This window comes from Parus major, chromosome 17 (assembly GCF_001522545.3).
Source record: "Parus major isolate Abel chromosome 17, Parus_major1.1, whole genome shotgun sequence".
Taxonomy (NCBI): domain Eukaryota; kingdom Metazoa; phylum Chordata; class Aves; order Passeriformes; family Paridae; genus Parus; species Parus major.
In genome coordinates, this window is record NC_031785.1 from 1,082,331 (window position 1) to 1,102,743 (window position 20,413).

General features: G+C 42.3%; 1 protein-coding gene across 1 annotated transcript; it reads left to right on the forward strand.

The window, feature by feature from the left end:
• The first annotated feature begins 51 nt into the window (after positions 1-51).
• Positions 52-19,508, forward strand: PSMB7 (proteasome 20S subunit beta 7). Its single transcript, XM_019008423.2, has 7 exons — positions 52-168; positions 309-406; positions 703-843; positions 1,413-1,528; positions 7,512-7,570; positions 18,741-18,892; positions 19,337-19,508. Exons 2-7 carry the CDS (start codon positions 351-353, stop codon positions 19,446-19,448), a joined length of 636 nt encoding a protein of 211 aa, XP_018863968.1. The 5' UTR covers positions 52-168; positions 309-350; the 3' UTR covers positions 19,449-19,508.
• The last annotated feature ends 905 nt before the right edge of the window (positions 19,509-20,413 follow it).

Sequence of the window (20,413 nt, forward strand, 5' to 3'; positions counted from 1 at the left end):
GGGCCGGGGGACGCGGGGCCGGGGGGCGGCGGGGGGAGCCTTTCACCCGGCCTCACTCGCCTCCTGTGTTGCAGGAACTCGCTGCTGGAGGCCGAGCTGGTCAAGAAGGGGCTGCGAGTGCCCGCGCCGCGCAAGACCGGCACCACCATCGCCGGCGTCATCTTCAAGGTGAGGCGGGCGAGGGGTGAGGCCAGGCCGGGCCCGCGGCGGAGGCTCCGCGCTGCTGAGTCACCCCCGGCCTCATCCCGAAGCCCCGAGCTGCCTCCTGGGGAAATCGCGGCTTTAGGAATCATTCTCTCTTCCTGCAGGATGGCATCGTGCTCGGAGCGGATACGAGAGCAACTGAGGGGATGGTTGTTGCTGACAAGAACTGTTCCAAAATACACTTCATTTCCCCTAATATCTAGTAAGTATTGTGGATTTTGGTTGGGCAGTAAATTGTTAATTGTGTGCGTTATTGCATAATGATGTTGGTACTGGGATTTTTAGCTGTGTTCTTTACTAACAGCAAATATTAAGCCCTGTTTCAAAATGATATTTTGTTAGTAAGGTTCATGGTATTCTGTTTACACTTAAGCAGGCTCTCTTGTTCTATGCTCTCTGTGTGAGAACTTAATTCCCTCAATTTTACAGTGGGAAAATTTCTGCTTGTTGTGTGAGGTTTCTGTCTCCTTTTCCTCATTTGCTCATCTTGTTCCTCAGCTGCTGCGGTGCCGGAACAGCTGCAGACACTGAGATGACAACTCAGCTGATCTCCTCCAACCTGGAGCTCCACTCCCTGTCCACGGGACGGCTCCCACGAGTTGTCACGGCCAATCGGATGCTCAAGCAGATGCTGTTCAGGTAACTGAGTGGATTTCTTCTTTATTAACAGTTTTTTATTAAAGCCCCCAAATAATAATGCTTAAGGAGCATCCTGTCTCAGCTTGCTTAACCTCCATAATGAGACTTCGGGAAAGATTTCATAATTGCTCTTTGCTTCATGAGCTTCTTAACTGAGCTGGAAGAGAAAAAGAGTCTGTGGTATTTTAGAGAATTAATGCAATGATCACACAACAAAAATAGAATGCATAGTTGCATCCATGAAAACTAACTACTGTGTATCCTTGTGGTGAGAAGGCTGGACCAGTAGTAGAGTAATGTGCAAGCTTGTAAAACAGTTTCCTGTGATTTGTAATAGAATCATTGCCTCAGAAAGTCTGCTGGACACTGAAATAAACCATATTTTAGTACGTTTCTTTGATTGCTGCCAGCTGGTAAAAGCAGCCTGTTTAGTACAGAGCTGTACCCAGCTGGTTGTGGAGCAGTTCCCAATTTTATTGTGTTTATTATATTTTAATAATGTTTATTATATTATAAATTTATGTATTGTGTTAAACAGTTTCAGACTCACAGCCAAACATTGCTCCCAGGTACCAAGGCTACATCGGTGCCGCGCTGGTGCTGGGGGGAGTGGATGTCACAGGCCCCCACCTGTACAGCATCCACCCCCACGGATCGACCGACAAGCTGCCCTACGTCACCATGGGTGAGTGCTGCTCCCGCGGGCCAGGGCACGCTTCACATTGGTACTTAGATTGTAAAGTTAAATCCCATTGTTTGCTGGGAGCTGTGTGGCCTTAGACTACAAAGATAAAGTTATATCTATAAGGCAGGTGCGCCGTTCTGTTTTGTCACAAACATGGGCTGAGATAAAACTCAGCTGCCAGGAAACTGATATTTGGAATGTTGCTGTGTCTGTTCCACACCGTAAATCACAAGAATTGTGGGAATCCCAAAATCTTGCTGAAAGAAAAAAAATACCCTCACAAACTTGATTTGGAGATTGTCCTAACACGTGGTTCATATAAATTTCACCTGGGGACTTGTGTTTTCTTTGGAAGACTTGGATTATTTTAAACGGAAGCTTATGCTTGGTAGAGCCATGGAAGTGTAAAGGAAAGTTCAAATAAATATATCAGAAAACTGATCTGAAAACCAAGTGTATCAGATTAGTAAATCAGTTAGCCTGTGCCTGGTGCAGCTTTAGTGCTGCTTCTGTGGTGGGAAAATACACATTTATAGATTCTCATTAATATTTTCCGTTTCTGACTTGCACCTTTGGCTAAAACACCTGCTCAGGCTGTTGCTGAAGGTAGCGGAGGTTGCTGTTTTAGCCGGGGCGGGTGGCGGTGTAGCGAGGCCGTGATTAACTCGCAATTAGCGGGGCCGGGCCGGGCGCGGCGGTGGGCGGCCGCTGGGGGGCGCGAGCGGGCCGGGCACGGCGGCACGGCCACGTGACGTCATCACGGGGCCGTGGGGGGCCGTGAGGGGCTGTGGGGGGCCGTGAGACCCGGGAGCCGTGAGGGGGACCGTGAGGGGCCGTGGGGCCGCGACACACACTCTGCACTCCGTACATGCTGGCTTTCCTGCCTCAGTTTTAAAAGCTTTAAAACGTGGCCTGTCGGGAAATCCGGCAGCTCCTCTTTCCTTCACAAAAATAGCGTGGTAGCAGGCTGAGTTCAAACGAGGGGGAAGTAGAGTATCAGAGGATTAAGTTCCGTGTAGCTTAAACTTCGGTGTGTTGTGGGTAGTACCAGGTGTGTGGCTGGTGCCCACACTTTGCTTTTGGCCACGCTGTCAGACAAAGCCCTTCTCAGCATCAGGGTCCTTCACCTTCCCACTCCTGGTGCACTGGCACTTCTTCCAGTGACCAGGATATGTTTTACTAAAAAAATTAGCTAATGCATTTAGAAGAAAGATAGAATCGAGACAGCAGAAAAACTATGAAAAGTCAAATTAAAGATAGCAGATGGAATTGTATTTCAGTCTTATTTAGACTAGTCTGTTGTTTGTTGGGTGGGGTTTTTTCCCCCATATGTTCTAAAGGTGGTTTATTAAATCAGGGTAGGTATGTTTGGTCAGTTAACTTCTGGAAATGAAGTATTAAATGGGAAATGTGGTTGAGAAGTTGAGTTTTATTTTGGGATGGTGATCTGTCTGGATGGACAGAGTGGTGTCCTGTCTTGCAAGAGAGATTTAAAAGGTGCACAGTGCTTACTCAGGAGTGAGAACATCAAATTAAACTGTTTATGCTGACAAAGGACAAAATTGGATTTCAGCAAACGATGCAAGATTGTCTGATTGCTTGGCTTGTCTAGGAAAGCTTCTGGCCAAGGCCTATAATGAAATGCATGCATAAAATTAAAGCTCTTGAAGTGTGTAGTTGAGCTTTTGGAAGCAGGCAGAGTGTTCAGGAGTCTCTCGTGGCTGGAGCTGCTCCCCTGGTGCCAGTGGTGCTTCATATTCATAAATCAGCTCTTCACGCAGTGGCAGTGTCGTGCTGCAGAGCAAGAACTCCCACTGCTGGGAGCCAGCCCCCAGCCAGGAGCCACGCTGAAAAATGATCCCAATCCAAGGGGCTGCCGAGATCACAGAATTCTTACCTGGGATGAGCAGCAAATTGAATAACAATGAGTGTGTGTGAATAAATGCCCTGTCAGGGAGCCTTGGCAGTGATGGATGAGGAAGTGCTAAATGTTGCTCTCAAAGCTTTGCACATCCTCTGGTGTGGCAGCAAACAGGTCCTTGGGTGAGGAGGTGGACTGTGCTTGGCAATGAGAACTTGTCTTCAGTGAAGGTTCTGCTGAAAAGATCCAGTGTATCTGCTTTAGAAAAGCTCCCTCAGTTGCAATTCGCAGTGAAATTTATTGTGAGCTGCACTTTTTTGCTATGTATCAATAATTAACTTTCACTTTAAATCAATACTGAAGTGGTACAACTGCTCAAGTGAAGACCAGATGGTATTTTTAAAGTCAATTTATTACAGTTGTATGCAGAAAACTTAACTTGGTTGTAAATATTCAGGAAATGACCAATGTTACTTAAAGAAGAGAACAGTAAATTCTCTTATCATTTCATAACTTACCTGGTTCATGCTAATCAGGAGATTGGAAAGCATTTGCCTCTGAGTAGTTCAGCTTCTGTAGTCCTGTAGAATTTGTTTGCAATCAATATTTTTTATGTGTGTAGCTATTGGATTAATGCTTCCCGAATATTTGGTTCTAAAATTTAGCTTACTGCGAATATATGCAAAGCAAATTCTTTGGAATTGAGATGGCATTTTTTACTTGATGTTAAATGTAAGCATTTTTAGCAGTTAGTGGATTTTAAATATCTGAAAGGGTTTTTTTTCCTGAGTCCTATATAATACAAATAAATGATGACTTTGCCAATTATCCTTTGTTTAATTATTCTTATTGCTCACATACAGAAGAGACAAACTTCAAACGTGTAAAAAATAAATCCAACAAAGAAAATTTCCTATTTCTGCAGAGCTTATTTTGAAATCTTACCTAAAATAAAAACCTGGTTTGGTGTTACTTTGAGCTCAGGTAAAGACACTATTTAATGACACACTATCACACAGCTTTCCTGGAGTTTTAATGGATTTAAGGTTGAATTGCTGCTGAATCTGAACTGGTAGTGACTTAAATTGGTTACCATGTGCATGAGGTGGGGAATCCACCCTGAGTTAATGGATGGTGTTTTGTCGTGTTTGGATTTTATCCTTCTCCAGACCTTATGTTTGGGAACTGTGAAGCTTGTTTCTGCATAAAGGCAAAGCATGCTTGTTAAAAACGAATTATTGGTGCGCACTGAGTGCACAGACAAGAGAGCAGCTGTTTCCCCACACACAAACAAGTTCTCCATAGACCCTTAATATCCAAGTTTTCTGTGTTTTTATAGGAACTGCAGTAAGAAAACCGTACTTGCAGTGTTTACTTAAGTTCCCAGTTTTATTGCCTGCTCTCCTGTCACAATGCAGCTTTCACGAGGCAGTTGGAGTAGTTGGAACATTGTGGGGTTGTTTGGATGGCGAGTGGAATTTGACAAGGAGAGGGAGGTCGGTGCAGTGGGATAGTGAAGTTCTCACCACGGGAGTGACTGTCCATGGCTGCATGTCCAGGCCAGTCCCAGCAGTGCAGGTGGGCTTTGCTCAGCTCTGTGCTCCAGGGCATGTCAGCATGCCAGGAGGGTTTTCCACAACAGTTCCTGTTGCTGTTGTCAAACATGCTTTGTTTTGATGGAGACACTCAGATGTGTGCGATGACTGGTGTTTCTGAAAACACGGGGCTTACATCTGGTGCTGGGAACAGTGAAGAATTTTCATTGTGCTATTTATGATCAGGAAAATCTGTTCTTTCAGAGAATGCTTAGCTGTGCTGGGAAGCTTTTGCTAAGGCAATTTTTTAAATGCAAGCTTGTTTAGGATTTATAAACACTAGAGAAAAAAAGAAGTGAGTCTATTCAGCTTTTCCAGCTTCCTGTTCTGCCAGAACCTCCTTAGGATCTTGGTTTTCAGCTGTAAATGTCTACATGTAGGTTTAATTAAGTTAAGACTTTAAACAACTCTTTGAAAAATTACATTATAGGACTGTCTGGATTTATTTATTTAAGGTTGATAGTAGATTTGGCATTTATTTGTGTCTTGGTAACATAGTGAGATAAATAATTAAGTGTAATTCTTTATGTATAAAGGATTTCATGTACTATAACATAAGATTTCCCCCTCCTTTTTTCTTTTTCCTTTTTTTTTTTTTTTTCTTTAACTTACTGACTTCCTGCCCACAGCTTCTTTTGGGAAGTTGTTTTTAAAAAGAGCTGGAGGAATTCAGCCTGAGCCATGTATGCAATTGTGTTATCAATAATTTTGTATTTGTCAGTAGAAGTTCTAAGAAATTATGATCACTTTTTCCTAACTAAATACCTAATGTAGTAAATTAGGTCAGATATTACATTTTATATTTTATTTCTTGCACATTTTCTAGTTTTTGTCTTCTGATTTTGTCAACCTTTCCCCAAGAATAGCGTTGTTTTCCAGCTTTGAGGATTCCCACTCAGCTCATGGTAGGCCATCATTTGGGTATGGCAAGAATGTGGGCTTGGTTTGAGACCATAGCCCAGATTTTTTTTCCCCCCTCATTAGAAATATTAGAAATGTCATCCCTGAAGAATTATTATTTTGTTTTTCAGGTTCCTTTATTTGTTTTGGCATACACTTTATTTTGACCTTGTTTGAAGGGTCAGTAAAATTCCTTTTATTTGTGGTTGGTTCTGTGATATCAGCTGTTTGCATCAGCAGTTCAGTTTTGCTATTAGTTGCTTAAAAATCTTCTTTATTCTCAGTTTCAGCGTTTAAAAAATGGAGTTGTGTATTGCTCCACGGTGTAAATGAATAGTCATTGCCTGTAATACAAGTACACACTTAGAGTGTCCTACTGCTTTTAGATGTGATGTATTTGGTACTGTAAAGGTAATGATCCTCAACCACAGCAATATTCTGTAACAGGAATATCTGTCATATTCATCGGGATTACCATGTTCATTGATTTGTGTCTGTAAATCTGCTGTTTCAACCCTTTAAATTTGATCTATAATTGGACCTCCTTAAATGGTTCAGCTAAGGTAGTCTGTATTTTCTCAACAGTGTCACTGTCAGCTTCTCCTTTTTCATTATACATTCAGCAGACTTGATAAAATCAGCAGGACACCTCATTTGAAACTGTTTAATCGCTGCCTTTTGCTTTCACTAAACCATTGAGGTGGTCAAGCGATATACACAAATCATTTTAAATAGGAAATATGGCTTTCTCTGTGACCCAGCTAAACAGATAGCGCTATGCAAAACAAGTTAAAAAGTAATAAATGCCAGAAAATCTTCTAATTGGAGTAAAAAATTGCAGGTAACTTTATTCACTCCCCAAAAGTAGTGCTCTCTGAAATATGGGTAGGGCCACCGACAGACAGGAAAATCTCTGTGAAGGCTCACTCTTTCTGAACAAAGCAAGTTTACAGTTTCAAATAGTACCATCCTGCTTTTTGTGTTAATTCATGAAAAGCACATTTATAACTCTGCAGTCTCAGTGCTTTGGGCAGAGATGGCTCCTGTTCCATCACTGCACTTCTAGTTTGTCCTTTCTGGAGAGGAACGTTAAACTCATGGTTTTGTCTCTGGCATTTTGTTCAGTTGTTACTGTTCATTATTGTAAAAAGAATGGCACAAAGCAGGAGCACAATTAACTATTTAACTACAGGGGAAATTGGCTGGTGGCAGCAGCCCCCTGCCCTGTTCCTACTGCTGGGCTGCTCATCCTCAGGGTGGGAGCCATCTCCTCATTCCAGCACCCCTGTAAGAGGGGCAGGCACAGAAGTGGGGCAGGAGGGATGGAGGAGTAGGGACTGCAAACTGCGGCATTCCCTTAACTCTGTTTCTTACCTTGTTTGTGTATCTCATGTTCAAAACGTAAGCAGGAAGGGCTGTCAGGATGGGCCTGCGCCAAGTCTGTGCCCACAAACTGTACCCAGGATTAAACCGGGTTCTGACTTAATGTAGACACTGTACAGTGCAGAGGAAGCTAAGGTGAGCTTCAGTTTGGTTTGTGCTGATGAGATGTACTGTGTTTTTCTCTAAAAAAACTGCCATACCTAAATGCACTGGCTAAAGGGGTGTCCTGGTGTTGTCACCACAGGTTCTGGATCGCTCGCGGCCATGGCAGTGTTTGAAGATAAATACAAACCCGACATGGAGGTAAGTCTTGGGATTTTAAACCTCAGTGTTTCTTCCCTCAGCAATCCTTGTGATCATAAAAATTCAGGAGGTTTGAAACTCTAAAAAAGGTAAATCTGCTCTAGTTTAGCTGCACTTAAAATGTACTAAGTTCAATTTACTGCAAAACTGTAAAAACTGATGGGTAAAATAAATAAATTTGCAAAAACGTATATTTATATATGGGAAAATGTGTGATTTGAATGTAGGTGAAGGCTTTAAAAACATACAGCTTACTGGTTATAGTTGACTTCAGGAATTTACCAGCCCTTGCACAGTCAGTGTTGTTGCTTTTCTGTCAGTCTGTTCTTCTCTCTCAGTCTCGAAAAGAGAATGCAACAAAAAGTGTCCAGGCTGTACATAAAAAAAATTCTGGTTGATTTTGTATATTCAGAACTAGTGTTTGCGGTTTTAATATCTGCTTAAAAGCTGATTATCAGCTCATAAGACTCATAATTGTTGTGTTTTGCTGATGATACTGATAAAAAATGGAAAATACTTGATTGTAGTTATAAAAAACCATTTAGGAGAGCTAAAAGCTAGAGTGTCATAAGATCAGAGTAAGCTATTCATTTACAAATGAATCCAGTGCATTATTTTTGTATTTTTTGTAGTATTTGTTGCATTTGGTTATATCCTACTGCTAATATAAACCCTGAGAGTCCAGATGAAATTAACTATAAAATAATTACAGGGTTTTCTGTAACTGTATTTCATAAAATGCCTCAGGAATGTCAAGTCCTCTTAAACCACATTAATCTCTTTGGACTTTCTGAAAATGCTCCTTCTCTTCCAATTGATTAATAATTCCACAGTGAAGAAAAAATGAGAATTGAACACAAGATTGAAATTTGAACCCATTAAAAATTACTTGTAACACTAACAGTTGCAGTCATTTCAGCCTAAAAGGCAGATAAAATGAAGCTTGGAGAGCTTCACTATCACTGAATGATGTAGAAAAGGAAAGTTAGTTTACTATCAGTAGAGGTCTTTCAGATGCTCCTCATTTTTGTAATGCAGCTCCTCATTTCTGTGGGTCGTTTCCTCCCCTTCAAGTGCACTGTGTTTGTAGGTGATGGTCCCATAAATCCACAGTTCCTCTATAAAGCCAGTAAATGAAGCTTAAAATGTGAGATGATCTGTTGTACCTTGGTACATCTCCTGACAAATCACAGTGTACAATTCCAGCAGATTTTTAATAAAACAGTCACCTCCCCACCTTGTTTTGAGAAGTTTTCCATTAGTTAATTGCTTCAGCATTAGTAATAAGCAGATTTCCAATTATGCCTAGCCCCTCTCCTGTCAGTACGTAAGCAGGAGTTGTAGGTGTGCAAAGTTAAGGACACGCAGTGGGACCAGGATTCCTGTGATTTGGGCAGCATCTGAAGACACTGGACTTTTGGCCTCTAGTATTATTTACAATTGTTATCAGAAATACTGAAATATGTTTAATAGGCTCCCAAGTGTCTCTGGGAAGGATCCTCACACCAGATGGCTGATAGAGCCACTTGAGAGAGAGAGGAAGACTGTTTTTCCCTCTCCCCTCGTGCTGCTGTAAGAACGAGAGTCTCCTTTTCCAGCCTCCTCTGTGATTGTGCACTTGGCATGTGTGCCATTCCACTGAAAACATGGACTGCAAATCCCTGGAAGCAGCAGCTACAGCACAATAGTCCTCTTTCCAAGATACAAATGGTAAAGAGCTGTGCTGTGCAAGAAAAATTTTCATTTATTCTCAGCGAGCTTTCAAGCTAGGATTTTAAGTCCTTTCTTGTGTAAGAGCAACCGAAAAAGGCACCAAAAACTGGTAATCTCTAAATTTTCCTATTTAGAAAGGTCATCCTCATTAAACTGTCTTCACACACAACCATACGTGGCAGCAGATAGTCACTTATAACAAGCATGTAGAAATGCAGCCTACCAATTTGTTGAAATAGATATTTAGATCTTTGAGACTTGCATGCACCTTAACCCTTCCTTTGGCTTTCCTGGATAATCTGTTATTTAATAACAATTCAGGAATTGTATTAACCAAACCAGCAAAGTTTCATGTGATAAAGCTCAACTGTATTCTTAAACACTTCCTCTTCATATTGTGTTACGCCTGTGAGTTTGTGTTTACATTCTAAGTCAAAGTGGGGTTTTTTTCAGTAAATTAATAAAATAACAAATACTTCTATTGAAATGAATCCAAATTAAATCTGAAGTATGCTATGTATATTTTACATAAAGCTTGCAATGAAATGGCAATGAAGATAAAATTGCTGGAGATTAATTTAATAAAATACATAGAAAATTAATATTTTCCTGTCAAGATCAATGCTCCTTTCTTTTGCACTAATTGTCAGAATAGCTTGCTAGGGCTACTGGAGGGTAGTGGTGTGCTTCAAGACCATCACATCACAGAAAAATGATTCAAAGGCAAACTGTCCTGCACCCTCTGGTATCAACTTGCAAATTAGCATCTGGAATGTAATTAAACAAGCTTAATGAAAGTAGCAGCTGAATACTACTGGAAAAGACAATCAGCTTTTTTGCCTCTGATATATATTCTGTACTATTGAAGCTGATCACCAAACGCATCGTGTGAGCACAGTTAAAAAAAAATTAGCATTTATTTGAAGAATAGGAACTGTTTTTCATTCTGTTATGCTTTTGGCATGCACTGGTGTCCCAGGAGAGCCATGCCACAGCAGATAGTGCACAATATTTATAAATCCATGACAGGCAATAATAGCAACTTGAAAAATTCTTTTGCTAGAATTTCAAGTTGAGAGCTGCCAAAAGCTGAGAGGATCAAATCTGCAGTGGCAGCTGCTGTGCCCTACAGTTAGAATCGTAGACTTTGAAGATGCTCAACTAAAAAAAAAATAAAAAAATAATAAAATAAAAAAGACTGCAGGCTTAGCCAATTTTTGCAGGTTTCTAGAGCCCTGGCTCTCTGCCTTTTGAAGATGAGTTGCTGAAGCTTCTCCCAGTGCCTGAGGCATGCTAACACCAGCAGGATGTGTTTTTTTCCATAGACTTAGTGTGTCTTCAGATTTAAGTAGCACATGCTTTATCAGTGCCAACTGTGATGGTCCTTTCCCTGGCTGCAGTGCTGGGAGATGATCTTTACCCAACATCCTTCAGAGGAGCTGTGGAGATGGATGGTGACGTCCCTGAGTGCCACTTGTGCAGCCTGATTTATGGAGGCAGGGTTTGTTGGGAAGGAGTGCTGGCCTCTAGAGGAACCATTATAGATCGCTGAGGATGGGAACACTTTCAGCCCTGAAGGCCTCTAGATGCTTCAAAAATGTAATGCCAAGCACCTAACTACTGTGGAACAATATTAATCTGTCATGTGGGCAGCTATAGATCTACCTTAAAAAACGTAAGTGGAAGAACAGCACATCTAATGGAGCTCAGATCTCTCATTGCAGCCAATTTTTCTTTCAATAGAGTCGCCACATTTTTAAACCTTACAGTCATTTTGTAAATGCATTTGTGCCTTCTGGTGTTAAACAATAGCAAAGAAATACTCTTGAGTCAGTGGATATGGAAAGCATTGTGAGCTGGGAAAAAAATGTCTACAGTATTAAATGCTGGAATTCTGGGTTTATCTATCCTGTGGTGATTGAACTCCTCAGGAGATAGGGAGTGGGATATATTTTCTTCTGGTATTTGATTTCTGGTGTTTGAAAAATAGAAGCATTTTGTCTGTAGAATTACTTGATGCACAGTGGAGTTATGTTGTAGACTTGCTGTTTAAACAAGGAAAGGCTTCTTGTAACTTAATTTCTTTTCTGTAGTTCATCAAAATAGCCAGGTTTGTTAAAAAGAGGCTCCAAAAGGAAGAGAATTAGAAGCAACAGAAAACAAAACTTCTGCAAAGAAAAGAAAGTAAATCTTGGAGTTGTGAGTTCAGGAGCAGAACAGCTGGAAGAAAGGAGATAGGAGATAGTCTGGAAGATACTTAATAATTATTTCTCAGATCACAATAATTATTTTTAGATCACAACAAATGATTGTATTTACAGTCATTTATTGTATCATTTCTTAAATGTGGCAGGAAATCAAGTGGTACTGGATGAAAACAAAAATACCCTGGAGGGTAAGAACAGATGAATAAGAGAGGACTGTTCTGAGTGTGTTCCATGTGGAGCACAGGCCCTCTTGGTGCTGCAGCAGCTGTGCTGTCCCAAAACCTGCAGCTCGGCCCACCAGAGCGGGGTGATCCCCTGGTGTGCTTTAGTGACCGCTCTGCACTGGGGGCTTTGGCTCACCTGTTTGGGTGGGACCTACATGGGCTGGGAGCAATCTGATGAGCAGTTTGGCAGGCAGGTTTGGGAGAAGTGGTTTTCAGTAGCCCCTAATCCCTGAGTGAAGTAGCTGAGGCACAGAGAGCGTTTTCCTCGAGATGCTCCATATGCTCTGGGATCTTTGCGGTATCGAAATGCAAAGTAGCCTGAATGCATCTTTCACTGTGCACCTCTTATTTCAGTAAAAAAAAAAATACATCAGGCACACTATAAAATATTATGGTAACATGTCACTTTCTTCCATTTTTCAGCAGCTGACACATAGATCCTTCAAATGTTCCTGTGCTCACATTTCCTACTGTCCCTCAATATGGTAGAATTATTTTTGTTTATTAACTACTGACAACAATACTGAGCTATTTTTGGAATCTGTCAAAAGTCTCTAATCTTCAGCAATAGTTGTCTCCCCAGTGTTGTCGCCCGTGTCTGTGTGCCGGGGGCTCGGGAGCGCTGACAGGCTGCAGATGAGCCCTGTGTTCATTAGTGATGGTGATCAGCTCGGGCTCAGGTGTGGCAGCCGCGGCTGATCCTGCCAGCTGACACCGCAGCTTTAATGACTCCACAGGACGGTGACCACTTGCTGGGAGGTTTGTGGACTCCACTCTGGCAGCAGACAATGGAGATCAAGCCAGACTATGGGAGTTAGGCTGGAGAGGCTGCCTGAGATACTTGAACGCCTGTTGGTGTCAAATATGGAATTAAGTAAATGGAGAGGGGGGGAAATCTGACTTGGTGAGCAAAAATCAGGACTTTGTGTCTCTGTGCCCTGTGTATCTGTGTATTTCATTATCCAGTGACAGGAACTGAGGCTGTTAGTGGCATATCTTCACTCCTTGCTGCCAGAGCTTGTGGCACTGCAGTTTTCAGCTTTCCTGACATAGCTGTGTTCGTGTCTCCTGGAGACATGGATTTCCATGGGTAAATATCAGGTGTTAGTGCATACAGTCAGCCAGAAAATAAAGGCTTATCATACCTGTTTCTTATTCTTAGGTTAGATCACAATTATCCTGTGGCAGCCTGGTTTCTGCTTGACATGTTGGACAGTTTGTACTGTTTTCATCATCTTTCACAGAACTGTGCCCTGGATCAATTTCCTTTGTGGAACTAGTGTTAAGCAGGAAATCTGGTTTGGAATATGCCAGCTAAGTATGCTCTGGCATGGATGGGATTGCAGGAGAGGTGTTTTGTGGGATGCTTTCTGAATGAATGAAAGCCCAATTTGTGTGCTGAAGTTGGTGGGACACTGCCAGCAGCACCAGCCCGAGATCCCAACAGTGCTGCCTTCCAGTTTGCTGATTGCAAACTGTATCAAGGGAAATAAATGTTGCCTTTGTGTAAATTGGGCCTTGCTGCATGACAAAGAGCAACAATTTCTTCACCTTTATGAAAGTAACAGTTAAACTTTGTCCATAATAGTATAGACAAGCTGGCCAGAAGCAGGGCTCTGTGTTAAGAGATCATTTCACTGCACAGGGTAGGGGGAGGACAGGTAATTATTTTTGATGCATTTCTCAGGAGCAGGTGTTCCAGTTTAAATTGTTCCAGTTTGTATATCTCCCATAACTGCGGAACACAGGCAAAATGTACTGGAAAATATTTCACATGGCACAAAGCCCGAGTGCTGCTCCCGCGGCGAGGGCCGGCGGGGCCGAGGGCAATTGCTGTGAGAGAGAATGAGGAGGAGGTGGGAGCCAGCCTGGGCTTTATGGAGCATTTTGGTGTATTAGGAAGGATATATTACCAGAGGGCCCAAGGCTTCTTTTCCAAATGATATGTTGACCTTCATTCCCTTCCATCCTTTTATCAGAGGTAAAGCAATATTAAGATGAGCAGGGTTTGCTTTATTTGAAACCAGATGTGTTACTGCTTGACATTAATCTTTTTATATGCAGTAACATAAAGTAACTTTAACCATAGTCTTTTGCATGGTTTGCATGTGTTTGTGGCTAAGGGTCAGTGTGTTACTGTAGAGCAGCACAGCAGGGCCAGAGGAGCTGCAGCCTGGCAGGAGTTACAGCTCTGGTGCTGTTATGCCAGTTCCCATTCTGAGAATCAGTTCCCTAAAAACCCTTGAACTTTGCTAAGTGATTGATTGAACAATTTCTTTTAATCACTCTTAGTTCAGAGAATGGGAATAGTATTAAAAGAAATCCCATAGTTGTGAGAAGAGCTTGTAATTTAATTCTGTGCCATTGGAAATATGGATTGTACTAATCCCCGTGTAGGGAATGACATACAGCAACTAATGGTATTGAATAGTAGTTCCGAATCATATAAGTTTCTTGTCTTGGCAGGTAATTTGACATAAATTGTTAATGTAAATCCAGGTTAGTGGGGAAGACATTATTTTACTAAAAAAGATAAACTGCTGATTAATTCAGTATAGAACTCAATTACAAATTGAAAGTGTCTCTGCGGGACGCCAGTACCCTAAAGACAGCAGATGTTGAATTGATACTCCAGCATATTTCACCCTGGTATGAAATATTAACGTGGTTTATTATACTGGTGGTGTATGATATCAGAGAGGGGGTGGGGATGAGCCTGTGCTCACAGGCAGCTTCCTCAGAATGGGAAAAAACTGTTATCTCTGAGAATAATAATTAGGGACTACTGAGCAGTTTATTTGGAAAGTTCTTAGCAGAAAATGGTTAGAAAAATAAACATTTACTGACACTTCAGTCACAATGAACCCGAACATAAAACACATAGGTCTAATTAAAAAAAAAAAAACAAAAAATGACAAGTTGTATCATTCTTATTCTGAGGCAGCACTAGAAATGCAGATTTGGGGGGGAGACTTGTTAAACCTGAGTGGTTTAAATGACACATGCCATCCCCTTTCCTGACAGCCAAACCACATCTATTCTTGCTGGAGCCTTCCAGCCTTCCCTTACAAGAAATACAAAGTCCTTTGCTTCTCAGGCTTTTCTCTTTGGACTTAGAGCAGACTTCAGCATCTCTTCAGTTACAGACTGATCTCCACCCCAGCCCCTCACTCCTCTACACTGCTGATTCTCTTCCAGACTCTCATTATGCTCCTGTAGGTGCTTATGTCCTTCATGAAGTATTGCCTGCTACCCCCAAATTCCCAACACTCCTTTATGGATTTATTTTTTTATTGTCATTGTCTTTCCTGAAGCTTCTGATTTTTTTATTTTATTTTTTATTCCCTTCTCTTCCCACACAAGTCTTGGGGATTCTCACTTTAAGTAGTATCAACTTTTTATATGATAGTATTTGAACAAATCTCATTGTAAAAGACTCTTATGATAAGTATTTGCATTTGTTTATTCTTAGAAAAACACTTGCTTATGTTCATATTATGCTGATTGTGCATTATATTTCAAATCTTTCTAAGAATTGCTTTGGAGAACTGCACTGTGTATTGCATCTCTAACAGCATCCTGGTGACCTGAAGAAGGGATTAATTTTATTTTGCTAAGAGAAAAAAAAAAAATCAGTAATTTCTAAAGTTTTAAAATCTGTAAGGGACATCTCCTGTTTAACTTGCTTGTGAGGTTACAAAATGTGAGGAAATAACGTTCACAAAGCCATTCCAGCTGCTCCCTTTGCTGCTGGAGCATAATGATAAACTTGTTTACCGGTTATTAGTGAAGACAGTATTAATACAATGTAGAAGTAACCTCATCTCCTGTAGGAAAGTCTCTTTTTTCTTTCAGTAGCACTTGAAATTCGGAAATCATGTAAGTGAGAAGAGAAAGTTATCCAAGTCATATACAAGAATAATGTGTAAAAGTTGCTGTTTGGGACTCGTGGCAGAGCAGCTGTGAGAGGTAATCCATCAGCTCTGAGTGTCTGCAAACTGCAACTCTCTAGATAACAGGTTTAAAGTAAAGATTTAATACAGGCTCTATCTACTATGATGTTGCAGTGACAGTTTAAAACTCATTCTCTAAATCTCAGCAGACTTTATAGCCAGCAGTGGGCCCATATAAAGCTTAATGGCATTACAACACATAAATCATCTTTTAAAGATGCTACCAGTAGCGCCAATATTAAATGCAGACAATTGTCTGTGTTATAAATAATTTATCAAACAGTGTTTCAGATTAGCCTTCCACACAGAGTTATTTATTTTAGCCTTTACTGCCTATTCCTCAGGCACCCTTTGGAAGGCGCGTTGCCGGTCACTGTAATGAACTGGGCTGTGTCCCACAGCGCAGCTGTGCTGACCATTACAGCGCGCTGGACCTCGCTGCGCCTCTGCCAAGCGCTGCCCATTTGTCACCCGCAGGTAAATGGAGCTGCACATTGGAGTCCAGGGACACATTGGGGCCTGTGTGATGGGGACAGACAGATCGCTCCATAAAGTGCTGCTTGTCACCGCTGCCTCGCCGTACGGTTCATCACTCGGCTGTAATCTCATTTAAGGAGCAGTGGGGGCCCCAGAGGAGGATATTCCCAGTTAGCTTGGTCTTTGCAACCATAAAGCAGGAAGTGCTCCTTTTATATGCTCTGAACTTTTAGGGTTTTTTAAGATTAATTATTACAGTGACTCATTGAGGGCCCTGTACTTGAGACTGTGTCAGCACTTTCCTGCTAACCCCCTATTTTGTGACTGTAAATAGTAGTCCTTGCTGAACTCCATGGAGGATCTCTGTAAGGAATACTTTGGGTTTTTCTTGTGGCTACTCTGTTCAGCTTTCTAAATTGTAAAGAGGAGCAGGGAGCAGCACTGAGGCAGGATTTTCTAATGGCAATTACTCCATGTTCACGGGCTGAGCTGCGCTGTATCAGTGAAGGAGCTGAGATTACAGCCGGGGCTCTCTGCTGTGGCTGCCTCAGTGCACTTACAGCTCAGCTCTTCTGACTGCTACTGGGTATTTTTTAAACTATTTTGGTAACAGTAGGGTGATAGAGTACGTTTTTAAAAGCAAATCAGATTTAAATTAGAGGAATCTGTGAGATTTACAGTGTTAATTTCAAAGATTAAAATTAAGAGTAGAACAAACTGCACCAATCTGCTGTAGTTTTCCTAAGCTACTTTTCTTACCCTAACACTCATCTAGCTTAAAATTACTCTGCTTTTGCTACCACTTAGTTCTTAAAACAGATCTACACATACTTCTTTAGTTTATTTACTTTCACTACAGTACTGAAATAACCTTAGTCTGCAACAATCATTGACAGGCTTCTGTCAGTTAAGTGAGGAATTACTTGCTTAGCAGGATTTTATTGCCCAAAACACTGAAGGAAAGCTACAGGAATTAATTTTGCAACATGACTGTATTGTTCTAGTCAGCTTGTTAGGAGGCATAATTCAATTTTTATTTTTTTTTATAAAGAGTAATAGTTGTAAAACTGGGTGTGAAGGAAGAATTGCTGTTTTTTCTATAGTTCAGTGGAGGCTGTGCCCTGCTCCTCCGGGTGTTGGAACAGGAATACTGTCATTCCCACCCTTCAGAGGGGCACCAGGGAGTGCAGGGCAGGCCCCAGGCAGGTGGGTGGGAGCTGAGCTAATTTTGGGCTCCTCTTGAGCTGCACTCTGGGCTGGAGCAGCTGCAGCCGGGAGCTGCCGCTCCTGGCACTGCTGCTGTCACGTGGCAGAGCCCTGGCACAGACAGGCTGTGAAAATGAGCCACACTGGAAAAAGCTGCATTTATCAAATTCAGCGTTGACCCCATCTCTTGTTCCTGGTGTCTGGTGGCAGAAGATTATTCCAAGGTGTGAAATAGCAGCAAAGCAATGAGGAGTGAGCCTGGGAGCCTCAGCTTTCCAGCAGGATCTGCTGGGTGAGCTGAGCAGCCACTGCTGCACACAACCTGGGGACAAAATGAGTCCACACCTCTGTGTCCGTGGATGTGTTCCAGTCTTACCATTTCTGTACTGGAACAGGCAGCTCTAGTCAGTGTTTTCAGGTATGTAACACACCTTTGAGAGAAAATAATGGGTCTTATATTCTCTGGTTTGTACTTTCTAGGCTACAGAAAAGATTTGTGTTATATATGATGTATGCATATGTCCATTTATATATTTATATGGACTCAGATCTGTTTTCCTTGCACTCTGACCCTTTGGCCAGGTGACAGGGGCACAGGGTCAGTGGGGCTGAGGGTGCAGGATGTCCCCTCACTGGTCAGGGCTCTCCAAGGCCTGTGGTGCCAAGGGAAGGCTGCAGGGCACAGGCTGGACTGAGGGGCTTTGTCAGTGAAAATGTGTCCTTGGCCCAGGGACAGGCACGCATGGGCACTGACACAGGCCTGGCCTTGGCTTTGACATGATTTAAAATGGCACATCAAGGAAGTTGTTTTTGTGTGACATTTCTTCATGCTCCTCAGCCTGGGTTATAGCAGGGGCTGAGGCCATGTCAGATGGTTCCCTATAGTGCTGAGCTGAGTGTGGGTATTTTTTCCAGCAGCTCCTTTGGAATAGCCCCAGCTATTCGTGGGAGCTGCAGAGGGAGCCAGTGCTGCTGGAATGACCGGGGGAGGCTGCCGGTGCCATCAATGCTCGTGTTCCCAAGGCCTCTGCAGCAGCGCTAGTCGAATGTGATCTTACTGATCTGGTTTAATATTCTAATGGATATTTTGATGCATTTGAAATGTTTCTGTGTAAAAGATACTCCTGAATGCTGTTGTGTAACATGGGCACTGTTGCACTCCATTTCCTAGCAACTGTGTCTTAGTTGTATCCATTACTGTAGCAAAAGTTCTTTTGTTTCACTTAAGCGGTACAAACCTAACCAAGTGCAGCATTTTGTCTGGGGTACCTGGTGATTGAAGGGTTTGGTGTGTCATTTATTGTTCCAAGCTCAGCCTCCACAGGCACAGGGAAGCAGTGTCCTGGGAAATGCCAGCACCGGGGCAGTGACAGCTTTTTACCTTTCCCAGGAGGAGGAGGCCAAGCAGCTCGTGCGAGACGCCATCGCAGCCGGCATCTTCAATGACTTGGGCTCTGGCAGCAACATCGACATCTGTGTCATCAGCAAGAACAAGCTGGATTTCCTCCGTCCATATGATGTGGCCAACAGGAAGGGGGACAGGTGAGTGATCCGAAAGCTCTTGTGGGGTCCCTGCTCTGCCTCGCAAAGCCTGTTTTCAGTAATACCAAGTTCTGTCAGTGATCTGCAGTCTGTAGGACCTTTAACTAAACAGCACAAAGGAGAGGCTGTAGCAGCAGCTGAACAGAGGCTAATACATTGGTGGAATTATTCTAGAGTTGTAAAACATAAGCAAATTGTTTGGTCTTTGGTTTTCAGCACAAATGTCCCTCACCACTTTGAGAGCACGCTGATTTTCCAGTTACATGGCAGTGTTGTAAACAGTTTCCTGAAGTTGTTCATTTATCTGAAACACTGTCACTTATTGCAATCAATGTAGACGTTGCAGTAAGCACAGTTTCTTTACTTTGGACTGTTACAGGAAACTTATAAAGCTGATCAGTTCTAGAATTTTACAACATTAATTTTCCCCCATTTCTTTATTAGGTTTGGTAGGTACAAGTGTGAAAAAGGAACAACTGCTGTTCTCACAGAGAATGTGGCACACCTGGAGCTTGAGGTGTTGGATGAGACAGTGCAAACCATGGACACATCCTGAGCCCTGTGGGTGCTCAGACAGCAGCTGCTGCAGAATAAAGAGGCTCTGCCCAATCTCCTCTGTGTGTCTGTACCTGGTGCTGTTTCTGCTGCTTTTCTGCTCCTCCTTTAGATCAGGTGAGGCTCATGCAGCCCTGAAGGGCTCTGGGGCTGACCCCAAGAGGTCTGAGCCAGGTGAGAGCTGTGTGCCCCTCGAGGCACCAGCTGGCACTGTTTGTTACCTCACTCCAGGCACAAAACAGCAGGAGTGAAACTGCTCTGCAGAAGTCTAATCTGATAAGTTTTAATTTAATAGAATGTAAGAAAATGGTGAGCATTGGTGGTTCTGAATTGCTGCCCTTGTCCCTTCCAACAGACACTGCTTTCCTGCTACCAGGGTATCACTGGTCATCAGGAGATGTTGATGTTACTGTTTCCATTTGCTGTAGATACAGGGCAGAACCAGCATCATTTTAAGTCTGATTGTCTTGTTATTTATTCACCTCCACTTGAACCTTTAACACTGGACTTTTTTGTTTTTTAAACAAAGGTGTTTATTTTGGAAATAATTTTATTTATCTAAAAACGCACAATTGCAAAAAATTACCTTTTGAAATACATTTCTTTATAAGCACTACGAAATTTTATGTAGCAAGAAAGTGACCAGACTTCTCCAGATACTCATATTTGAGCTGAGCTTCCCTGGAAGCCGTGGCTCCAAGGAAAGCTGCAGTGGAACCAGAGAGGTTCAGGCTGAACCCTGGGAAGTGCTAAAGAAGCTGGTATAAATAACCAGGCTGGTTGGCATGGAAATGGTGGGAGTAATTTGGTGCCTCCACGATATTCTCCTGCTGATTTGAATTTCCCACATCTCTCCTGAGTGCAGCAGCCTCAACTTTCTGCTGAGACGCCTCAGTAAAATGGCACCTTGCATTAATGATACCAACCATATTCACAGCAATTAATGGCTTTTCTTGGTACCCTATA